Source organism: Manis pentadactyla, chromosome 17 (assembly GCF_030020395.1).
Source record: "Manis pentadactyla isolate mManPen7 chromosome 17, mManPen7.hap1, whole genome shotgun sequence".
In the NCBI taxonomy this organism is placed as follows: domain Eukaryota; kingdom Metazoa; phylum Chordata; class Mammalia; order Pholidota; family Manidae; genus Manis; species Manis pentadactyla.
In genome coordinates this window covers 51913077-51925345 of record NC_080035.1, presented here as the reverse complement: position 1 = coordinate 51925345, position 12269 = coordinate 51913077, and the positions used below count along the sequence as shown (strand labels likewise).

At 40.1% G+C, this 12269-nt stretch overlaps 1 protein-coding gene across 2 annotated transcripts in view; it reads right to left on the bottom strand.

Moving 5' to 3' along the window:
- Positions 1-1255: 1255 nt before the first annotated feature.
- The window catches only part of GPC6 (glypican 6), a 1076178-nt gene continuing 1065164 nt past the window's right edge, over positions 1256-12269 (bottom strand). For both annotated transcript variants that reach the window (XM_036893720.2, XM_036893721.2), the window contains 2 exons: positions 9357-9532; positions 1256-5649 (listed from right to left, as the gene is read on the bottom strand). In XM_036893720.2, the coding sequence (XP_036749615.2) occupies positions 5447-5649; positions 9357-9532 (379 nt within the window). In that variant the 3' untranslated portion in view covers positions 1256-5446. The remainder of the gene's footprint in view (positions 5650-9356; positions 9533-12269) is intronic.

Sequence of the window (12269 nt, the reverse complement as noted above, 5' to 3'; positions counted from 1 at the left end):
CTTCATGTTTCAAGGTAGTCAAGAGAAGGAACTCCTTACCCAGGTTACAAGGGTGGGTGTCTGATTCCTCCTGGCTTTGCTGTGTGCCCCATGTGTCTGAGTGAACAAAATGTTTGCCCACATGTTTATGTAAGCAAATAAATGTGTCTATGGAATGGAAATGTTATCTGCACTAAACGAAAGGTGGACATTTATTTGAACAGACATACCTGTGGCTACATCTTTCTAGTTCTCAAGCCACAGAACACTCCATGTCTCATTACCACTATTTCACAAATTAGTATTTTAAAAGTCAATGTTATCGGTCATATTTGTATGTATGTTTTGACTCTATCTCAGCCTGTTTCTCCAAAGAGCAAATTAAAAAAAGTATTGTTGTTATCTGATAAAAGTGTCTGAGGTTTTATTATATTTATTTTCCACAATCTTTGGATGTTTTTTCCTTTCCATGAAATTGGTTTGTTTATCTCTAAATAAAATTTGTTATATTCTGATTTTGAAGATGGGATTTATCTAAAGTTGCTTGTTTTGTAGAAATTACTTTTCTCATTAGAAACCAAAATAATAACAATGTGAACTAAATTATAATATTGCTTACAGCTAAATATTGTATTTTTGAGAACTTTATTTTTATACATTCCTTTATTTATCAAAAAGAGCATTCTTGAAATAAGTGATGTATTTGTAATAATTATGGTTAACTGTGGTAAAGAATGAATAATTTCAAACTGGTGATTTTGACAATTGGGGATCAGCATCTTGAGCAGGGTTAGCACAGAGTAAGAATTTAATAAATATCTGTGAAGTGAATCTTTAACATGTTATACAATATTTAGCATTCCTGATCTCATGGAATCTTTCAGATATGTAAAAATCATCACAATTTGCTGAATTTGGAAATTGTTACTGTTTGCACGTATTTTCTTATATTTCTGCCCTCTTTTATTAAGTATTGATGTTAAGTTCTCCACTAAATTTAACCTTAGAGAAAAAACAATACAAAAGAAGAGAGATATAGCATCTTCCATACACACTTGAAAACTCTAAATGTTCTAAAGTTCTAGAAGTTCCTGTTTTCGAATGCCAAGTATACCTAGGTGAGTGGTGCTGATTTAATCCATGGCTCTTTTTCTTTTCTTCTCTCTCTCTCTCTTTTTAATATTGCAGCTTCTAAAAAGGTCTCAAACAAAAAACAGTCAAAAGCTCTGAAATTTAGACTATGACAATAATTAAGAAAATACAGAAAGAGCACTGGTAAATTTTTAAAAACTATTTTAATACAAGATTAATAGCAATTTTCTATCCAAATCAGAAATGAAAAATGTTAACTCAAGTAATATTCATTTGACAGTCACATACAACTTTAGATTTGATTGGTGCACACATTTGTCCTGCATATATATTATGCATACGCACAGAGACCTCACCATATGCCATAGATGTCTTTTCATGGAAGCACCTCATGAAGGTAACGTCAAAGATTCCAGGAATTCTTCAACTCTGAATGAGGTTCAAATGGCCCCATGCTAGGCTTAGTTCTGCACTGTAGTAAATGGTGATATAGCAAGGCTCCAGAATGTATACAAATCAATATTCATATAACTTGGCCTAAATCTAAACACTGCCTAATGTCTCCATCAAAGAGGAACACACTGCAAATTTATAAGTTATGGGTTTCCTTTACTCTTCCGCTGGCAAAGCTAAACTGCCTTTTTTGTATTTTTAGGTTGAAAGTCAGGTCTGTTAGTGACTCTAAGTAAATGAAAATGAGCTTGAATTTCTGCAAGTTTGGATAAGTTGAAACTTACATTTGCTAACACATCCACCTTTAATCAAACCACCTGATAATTAGCCTTGCAAAGAGAAGTAATAAAAGAATCACAACTCAGGAATTTGCTAAGTCTTTATTCCTCCTTGGGGACTTTAGTTGGTGTTCAGTGTGTAGCCAAAACATGTGTAATGGCTAACGAATTAAAGTAGGCTAATGTCTGCAGCAGGGAATATAAATTAAATATCAGGGTTCTGCATCCAATAATATTTTCAATTTGATTTATAGAATGTTGCTTTTATAATTGCTACTGTTTGTCAATGAAGAATACTGTTTTTCAGTGTAGACAAAAGAGTATTTTCTGTCCCTTACAATTAAAACAGGTAATACCAGTTACTTACCTGGGTAAATCACTGTAAGGGAATCAGATTGCTAGTGCTAATATTGTTTTATGGTGACTATAATCAAAGTACTGATTTGAGCTTCATAAAATGATAGAAGGCTGTCATTGCTGTTCTTGAATACAGAACCATAAGCAGACCTCTGATTGGTGAATCTGCCATTCATTCTCCTCTGCTAAAGACTTTAGCCTCTGTTGAGCTTTTGTTATAACATATACAAAGTATAATATACACCAATTACAGACGTGTATTTCTGTTAGAAAAATACATATTATAACTAAAGAACATGTAAATAGAGGCACTTCAATAAGCTAAGTGTTTGCAGTTATGAGCATTACCCAACAATTTCTAGTGTCCGATTTCTATGAGCCCATTCCTTTCTACTCATAACAGAGGTTATGACATGACTACAGAATTTAGGGGACATAAATGCAAATGAGGGCAGGTCAGGAAAAATCATGGAGCATCATCACATCCCCTATCACTATGCTGAAATGAGAGAAATTAATTTGGTTTGGGGGCAGACGAGGAATTCCAAAATGCTTATTGAAATGGGATAACTAAATTAAACTAATTCACTTAAGGCAGAAAAAATCCTCACGTTAAATTAGGCTGAAAATCATACAACGTAGTAGGATGATGATAGAAAACTAGGAAGTACAACTGGAATAATATTTTTGACCACATCCATGCAGGTGACAAATGTTGTGGCATCATTAACTGATATTATTTCAGCTCTCTGCCTGGCTCATGGAGATCACTATATCTCACCGAGATGAATAATATCGATAATGAAGGTGTAGAAACAAATGAAGCAGGCGTTTATATATTATCTGTGTGTTTAGTGTGTACAGAACCTGGGTTCATATTCATTAATATAGTGTGTATTCATACACATGCAAAAAACCTTTAGGGGGTTGAAAGCACAGGGTTTAAAAAAAGGCATTCTGATCTATTTCATAGAAGACAATCCAGAAATATTTTAAAAGGAACCACTTGAGGTTTAAAGCCATAAAAACAACTTATTACTCAAATATTCTGGAATATCAAGGTTGATTTAAATGTGTATTGCACCTTAATTAGTGGAGAAAGACAATACTGATTTCTGAACATTCAATGAAATGAGCAACATAAATGATTGGTCCTTCATAGAGATGTTTTTATGTGTAATTGGTGATGCAAAGCTGAAGTTTGGCAGTGGAATGGAGTATGTAATGCTGAATTAGATTTAATTGTTAATTTCATAAAATTTAAATGAAAAGATGCCACGAAGTCTCTCAGAGTCCTACATTTCATATTTCATTAGGCATAAAACAGCAATAGATGCTTCTAAATACTTTTCAGTTTTGCAGAAGTGCTCAAATATACTTGATAGTATTGTGCCGCATGTGTTCTACTTAATGTGATGACTAAATCAATAACTAATTATAATTTTGATGAGAACGGAGATCGAAAAATACCATTACGTGTCATTACTGTCAATGGGTTAATGAAAATGTGACTGGCATACCACAGTGTCTTGAAACATTATTTTTCCCAACCACAGATGCGTCATAAAAACCAAGAAAAACATGGATAGCCAACTGTATTCATAAAGCCCCAGTTTGGTTTATTTTGCTTCTCTCTGTCAGGGGGAGCACAGGGCTTGGTTTTGGCACTCTTGGCAGATCAATTCGGCTGTGGCTCTAACCTGGCCTCTTGGGTTAGGTCATTTAACCATGTGCCAGGGCAGCAATCCTACACTAAAGGTGGTGCACATGAAAGCAATGGTTTTGCATGTATAACACATTCTTTATGGATACAGTTTCCATCACCATTAAAGTTCTGCATGCCCGTGGCTCTCCCCACGAGCTCAGTACTGTCTGGAACACCCAGGATAGAGCACGCTTATGTGAGAAGGGTGTGCCCTGGCAAACTTTAAATAAATGGACAGTTAGATACGTACAAAGTTTTCTCTCTTGATTCTTGGTGCTCACAGATCACTGAGGAATCCCTTCTTTGAGCAGCACAAAACAAGAAGAGCTGGTTGACAAAACATTTTCGTTACAAAGATGTGTCAACCCTGAGCTTGGAATTAAGAAGTTAAAATCTGTGATTTATATATATAGAGATATAAAAATAGATGATCATACTAAGACTAAAAAAGTGAAAGAAATCTCCATGTCAATACTGTATATATATATATATATATTTTTTTTTGTCTCGACTTTTTGTTGTTGTTGTTGAGAGTTATTTTGTAAGAGAATGCCCTTGTGATGCAGAAACCAATTGACCGAAAGCAAATAGTTAAAAATGAAAACTCACTTACAGATCTAATTGCTTATCAGTTCAAAAGAACTCTTATCTTGGGAGGGTAATGAGCACAGGGGCTGAAACATCTAATTAATGTCAAACCTGTGGCTAAAGCAACGTGACTGTATCATTGAAGATTATTTTCAATTCAGGCCCATGAGGAGGATGAATTGATAGGGGTGTCCACTAGTCCACTGAGGATGAAGGGAAAAATCTGTGCCAATTGGATACAGTGGACAGACATTAAGAGAATTTAGGAAAATGGTGCCTTTACGGGAATTGAAATCGGGCAGGGTGGGAGAGTCCTAGGAAGTTTTGTTCTCATATTAAAGATGGCATTCTAAATTTAGTATCAGTACCTCCAAATCAGTTTGGCATTGTGTGGATAGAGTGCAGGACAGCACCACCAAGACAACAGTGTACTTTCATTACCATCAAAAGAATGTCAGACATTCTCTCCATAAGCATTTTGTAAACCCAGTTTATCCCAGGAAAGCTGTCACTGGGAATTGGCTGGCAATGCAGAATACAGCATTAAAGCCCTTTGATTTTTCTCTCATTTGCTTCTTTGTTGAAAATGCATTGTCTTGGGGTTTGGCCTGATTTTATAAGAAATATCATTTTCTTACTAACTTTTTTTTTTTCAATGGGGAAAAAAAAAAACTCACAACATGAGATTCCTTTGCTCCTGCAGCATAAAAGCAAACGAAGGTACGAAAATCTCCTGGTACGAAAGATTTCAGCAAGAATTCTCTAGAATAAAGAAGGTCCCCACAGACAGCTGAAGGAAAGAGGAAGCAGTCCAGTCTGGCACCCGGTACTCTTTGGGAAAGCAGGAAGGGAGGCAGAGTGCAGAACTGCTCTCTTCTCATAGAAAACGGTTAGGTTTTGGTGGCATGGTCCATCGTCCAAGAGTGTAAGAAAAGAAGTGAGTTGGCCGTTCAAATTGCTAAAATGCAGTTTCATGTGACCAAAAAACCCAAGATTATCTGCACAACCTCTGCAGTGCTAGGACGATGCAGACGAGACACCCTGAGAGCAGGGAGTGGCTGAGCCGGGCTGCAGAAGAGTCCACTTCTCTCCGGTCGGGATCAACTGCAGGGGCCTCTGTGGTGATGAACTCAAACTCCGTGGGACACACGTCATCCATGCACCCACTGCCACTCCCTGAGCCGCTGGATTCATCACCTAGTGTGGACAGATGGGAAAAAAATGTCAGACCACAATCATGGGAGAGCGGAGGCACACAACAGGTTTGGGCATGTGGTCATTTCCCTGCCCCGGTGCCCCCTACCCCATCGCAGTGGGTTTGTTTCCAGTGGGCAGGTTTGTGAAGAGCAGGTAGACCGTCCTGTAATAGATGTCTGAAGCCAGTGTTCACTGAGACCCAGAGTGGCCCGGCGTAGGCAGCACGTGAGTCCCAGACCCAAGGAGAGGCCACGCCTACCATGTGGCGTTTGAAAGGTGTTTCTTTTGCTGGCCAATATTTCCATTACTTTTAAGAAATTCCAGTCTTTGCTCTCTTTGTACCCCAGAGCCATTGTTCTCAGCAGATGATACCATGCTTTAATAAAGGACTCGGAAAGGATGTTTTAAAGTAAAACATGGAAAAGAAAACAAACCCTGCAAGTAAGGAGTTGGGAGAAGAGCGGCACACGGTGGGGAAAGGCACCCAGGATCATTATTCCTGCCCCTGTGTCCCCCGCGCTCTCCTCCGAGAGAAGGAGGGGCTCCATCTCAGCCAGCCTCCGCCTTTAAGCCAGGGGCCGGGGAATGATGGACTGCTACTTGTATTTGGCCCATAACCCAAGAATGTTTTTCTTTTTCTTTTTAAATGTTTGAAAAAAAAATCCAATGAGGAACAATATCTTGTGACAGGTAAATAGTGTATATGTGAAATCTAAACCTTCGGGTCCACATATAAAGTTATATTGGAGCATGGTCACACCTGTTCCCTTGAGCATTGTCTAATTCTGCATTCATGTACGACCCTCAAAGCTGAACATAATTAATGTCTGGCTCTTCACAGGAAAGCTTGCTATTCCCAGCTTGAAACCAGTGCCTGGGGGGCCCGCCCAGTTTGCCATCGGGGCGTGGCATCTTCCCTGCCTGCCCACCATGCCTCCTGGGCCTGCTGTGCTTCCACTGCTCACTGTCAGGTTCCTTCTTGTTTCACAATCCCTGTGTCTCAGACCTGGGCCCCAGGTCAGCCTCCACCAGCTACCGGCTACGGGAAAGGACTTAACATAATTCGCAGTTGTATTATTTACTTGCTCTCTTGTCCCCTTTATGGGAATGTCCACTCATTGAGGGCAGAGACGTTGAGGAAACTGGTCACCTCTGTATCTCCATTGCATTCAGTGGTTCCTGGCATACAGCAGGTGCACCATAAACGCGTGATAAATAAATGTGCCTGGGATAGTCCCTCAGCTTCAGTCAGTTTCCTCATCTCAACGGGTACAGACAATAACACGGACGGTTCAGAGTGTGCGCAAAGGTGCCCTGATGTAACGTGGAGGGCGCCAGCCCAGGGCTTGCCACGATGACTGACGGAAAAAATACGGTTCCTACAGCAAAGATGACCTAGATTTTAACCTGTCATTTTTAAATTTAAATGATCTAGGGTGAGCCAGTTAGCCTCATAGGGGCTCTGCTTCCCACCTGTAAAAATGAGAATAATTGTTATCTACTGCACAGAATTGTTAAGGGGTGTCAGGGAGATCATGGTCCTGGGCGGACTCGGGAGCTGCAAACCCGGGGATGGCGTTTGCTATTTCCCCCACTTGCTCAGTGACTCATTCAGTAGCTCTGAACTCCTCCCAGCGGGCCGGAAACGGTCCAGACGCCCTTGTTGAGCTGCGCCTGGAAGACGGGCGCCACCTTGGCTGCTAGATGCTGCATCAGCAAAACCCTGGCAGGGCAGGGACTCGTCTAATGTCCCCCTGAGCTGGCAGCACAGCTCCTTTTTTTTTAATGGCCCATCTAAATGCTGGATAGAATAGGATCGCTTGAATATACTATATCAGGCTCTTAACATTTTCTCTGATTTATCTTTAGTGGCCTTTTCAAGGGAAGATGCCCATTAATTAAATTCAGAGATATCAGCATTGCTCAGGGAATTGTTCTAAACATTGGTATTAGGAACAAGAAGTAATATAACCTTTACAATGATATTATTAAAGTGATTTAGAATATTAAAAATATGGTAAGCAAATAATGACAGGAGATCCCAGCTGAGAAAAATAACGGCCCTCTTTCTGAAAAGGAACCACATATGCAGGTATTTAAGGGGCATTTTTAAGAAATGTCAAAAGCAATAAGGGCGATGATGGCTATAAGATGTGATAATAGTATATATGAGCATTATCCTAAACTACAGTGCCCAGTGTGGTGCTTTGAGTTACAACTAAGTGATGCTCTTAACTATTGCCGATTTTTATTTTCTTTTGAGGGGAAATGAAGCAAGATCTCTCCTCAAGGACTTTCCCTAAGCTTTGCAGACTGACATGTATATAACCTCCTTGGGTCAGAGAGGGGAGAGAAATAAGGCCAATATCAACCAATTCTTACTTACTTACTTAATTCTTAATTATTTGTTGTAATAGCCACTCTCCAGATAATAAAGCATTTTATTAGATAGAGAAGACAGGATGCTTAAATGGAGAGGAGTGAGGCTAAGGAATGAGCAAGGGGGGGAGCAGCAAAGCTAAAACCTTGTCTAAGGGTGTCTTCAGAAGAGGAAGGGAGAGGGTTAGTAAAGAGGGAGAGAAATACTGGAAGGACACTGAGAAATTTTACAGCAGTGGAGTCTATCAGATTGGCAATATTATCCTGCACTTAGAAAATTAATTTTAGAGTTATGTAAAACTATAAAGCACTAAAAATTTTCTGCAAGGGTCAGCTCAGCAGGATGATGGCCAAGAACCTAGATGACAACATCTCTCTCCATAACTCGTTCTTTCCATCTCACTAATTCAAGTACACAGCATCATCTTTTGCTTCAGGGACCAGGAATCGCTGGCAACTTCATATCATATGTTAAAAAAATCTTGTCCTGAGAACTTTTCTGTAAGCATGCATATCTTAAAAAAAAAAATCCAAAACAATGAAACAAAAAACGTAAAAACTTTATAGTCATGCATCTTGAAATCATTTAAGCAAAACCCAAATATAGTTAGTTTCAATGTTCACTTAATAGTTTTTCAAATCCTTCCTGTTATTTTGTGATCTTTAATAGATGAGTCATGTGTGATGTTGCATCAGTATTTCACTATTTTTGTCAATATTTCAGATACAAATGTCCATGGTTCATGTTACATGCATGTCTGGTGAAATAGAACTAATCCAGTTAATCCATGGGACAGGAGATGAGATCTTAGCTCCTTTACATATGGTCTCAAAAGAACATCCCAATGACCCTATAGGCAGGAATGCTTTCCTTCTGTACAAGAGGGACTTGGGACTCAAGAAATAATTTGTTTATAATTAATAAACAGGGATTCCAGCCCAGTCTTGTCTGAGCAATCTTCAGAACATTCTTCTTTGGTGGCTGGGTGGGGAGGGACAGGAGTTTGGGGCAGAGACATAAATAGAGAGGACAAAGTGAAAACATTATTTCATTGCTTTATCTAGATAACCAGGCAGATGAAACTTAATTTTAGCTTTGGGATAGCTGAATGTTACCCACTTTAAGTATCCCTTAGGACCAGTTAGCATTTTAGTAGTAGCCTGAGCTTTGTCAGAGCTCTCTGTCCAAAGCACTATACACAGCTTTGCAGGTTGTCCAAGAATGACACAAGATTAAAGGTGCCATCGCTCTTGAAGAGAAATCAAGGTATAGTTTTTTATAACCATGTCACTCTGGAGGGTACAGGTACCAGTCAAGACTCTCTTACTCGTGTCCTGGAAGTTGACGTCATTGCCGTTGTACGCGTTCTTGAGCTTGTTGGTCATCACGCGGAGAGCCATGATCTGCTGCCTGATGAAAGTGTCCGGCCGCGTGATGTCCACGTCGACCTCGGGGTTGTTGATCTGGTTGGTCAGCCCATCATTCATGATCTCAGGCAAGTATCTGCAGGGCAGGGAGGGAGCGCACCAATTAGGATGAGACAGGAGGGACCTCGAAACCAGATTCTGCCATGCTGGCTCGCAGTCAGCCAAACGTCAGCAACAACTGGGCTCAGTTCCTGGGAAAAAGTCCAAAAAGTGAAAAGAAGGAATACATTCTCTCAGAGGGAGATACGACTCAAATGGCTTTGCGGCAGTTTTTTAAATGGTACTGAATTTGGAGGTAGGCTTGCCTACAAATGAATGCTCAATGGGGGACTTAGGGAAATTATTACTTAATATTGACTATTCCTTCCGCCCTCCATTCCAAATGTTAGATACTGAAGTCAAGGACCTACTAGCTTCCTCAGAGATCCAGTTCATTTTGCTACTAAGAACTGAACTTACAAATTACGTGTGATCTTAGAGAATTCTTTTATATGAAGAGGCTGTTTCTCAACAGAGGAAACCCTACCTCAGATTTTAATGAGCAGCTTCTGGATATTAAAAAATAATCTTTGGAAAGTTCAAGGAGTAACCAGTGAGTGCTGGAATGTTTGAGGTGTCCACTAGGGTTTTTATACTGTAATGGAATCTAACAGGGTCTAATTCAATACTGGGTAAAAGAGAAGGGTAAAATCTAATATATCTTTAATTCTCTTACTTTAACTGAAATGGACAATTTATATTGTCTCTTTTACTTATTCTAAAATGGCAAAATTGTCAGTCCTTCAACATCAACTGCCTAAGCTGCTTGTGTGTACTTTTATCAGTGGAGAACAAAGGTCTCAGAAAAGAGCTTGGAGCCCACTCTGACTCCTGACCCTCATGACCTGTCAATTTTCTAGACCCTGTTTGATCCTATTACAATGTAAAAACCATAGTGGACACCTCAAACATTCCAGCACTCACTGATTACTCCTTGAACTTTCCAAAGTTTTCCTCCCTCTCTTCTTTGCATAAAGCCTCTCTCCACTGCATCTTGTTGCCCATTTCTCATGTCCCTCTTGGTGACCAGACAGCTGCAGTGGCCTCACACTGACTCCCCTACCCCTTTCCTGGCTAGTGCTTCCTGCATACACTGTCTGATTAATCTTCATAAAACATTGCTTTCGTCATGTCATTCATCTATTTAAAACCTTCTGATGATAGCAGCTAAGGCCTTCTGAGCACTTACTAAATGGCAGGCACTGTGCTAAGCATTTTAAATGTATTTTTAAATGTAGTCCCCCAGCAAATCTAGGAGGTAGGTGCTATTTTATCCCCATTTTATAAAAGAGAAAACTGAGGCTTAGAGAGGATAAATAATTGCAAAAAGTCACAGAGCTAACACATGGCAAAACCATGGTTTAAGCCTAGGTGGTCTAGTTTCAGAGCCCACGTGTTGAACACAGCACCATACTGCCTGGTTGATCATAAACTACAATTCACATTCGATAGCTCAGCAGTCAAGTCCATCTCCATCCTGCCTCTACTTTCTTAAGCTGCAATACTCCCCTCAGGGATCCTCCTTGCCTTATATACTATATATCTTATACTGGCCTGTCCCACAGATCTCCCTCGTCTACAATGCATCTTCCCATTTTAGTCCCAAATACCCTTAAAAACCTAGGTCAATCCTCACTTTCTCTCTAAGTCTTCCGGCATTTAGGGATCTGCCTATGCTTTTGCTGCCAGGTTTGGCTGGGTATTTGGTGCACTGCACAAAGTCACCTCCCACAGAGGGAGTTGGGGCCAAAATCCAGCCTAAGTTCTGTGCCCTCAGACCTACGCACCTGCAGAGCACCACTCACCAAAAGGGACACCGTTTTCTTTTTGGAAATTGTTTCATTCAAAAAAATATTTTAATACATACCAAAGTAGAGATACCAGTATAATGAGCCCTCATAAACCCACCTGAGTGGCTTTTTCTCATTCTTACAAAGGTGCTATTTTTGTCTGTGTCCTGGTAAGAAATAGATGGCACATTTGAAGGGGCAATAAAAAGAGTTTAAAGAAGAGACTCTTTCTAAAGGTGTTAACAGGGTTAAAGAAAACCAGAATCGGGCTGGCAACCAGAAGGGCGGAGGGCAAGGAACCGTTACCAGAATGCATGGACAGGGGCCAAACCACAGAGCAACTGCCAAACCAGGGTGGAGAATGATACCCTGACCTCTCTAGTCCATCCTTCTGACCTCCAGCTGCTGCCTCCCATTGGTGGAACCCAACAGGAAGCCAGTGAGCGAGGGGACCCAGGTGATGCAGTCTGGAGAGATCCTTTTTCAGGGCCCAGATCAAGATGGAGGGATGAGGAGTGGATCTCCAGGAATCAGGACATCCAGGACAGGCCCCTGACAGGCTGCTGGCAGCCCTGTTTGAATGCTGAAAAAATGTCCTTTCTTCTATTTTGTCCTTCCTATTTACACATTCTTGCATAATACACTAATGCTTAATATTCTTGCCCTTCTTTTTCCAAGTTCTGGAACCAAAGCCTCTATATCCATCAGCCTCCAGAAGAAGAAATAGAAACACACAGAGAAATTTTCATGTCTAAGCCATTTTTCAGGTACTGAAATCTTTTGCATGATGTATTTGTGTATGAATTGGTTTGCCCATTTTAAATCAGAGGTCCTCTGAATGAGCTCCATGTCTGCATCCAAATCTCGAGCAAAATTGACTTCACAATGTTCACTACATAATGAATAATGAAACACACGGAGTGCATTGCAAATTATTTTCCACAGTGCTTCACAGTATTTGCTGCCTTAAAACAATGTCCTAAT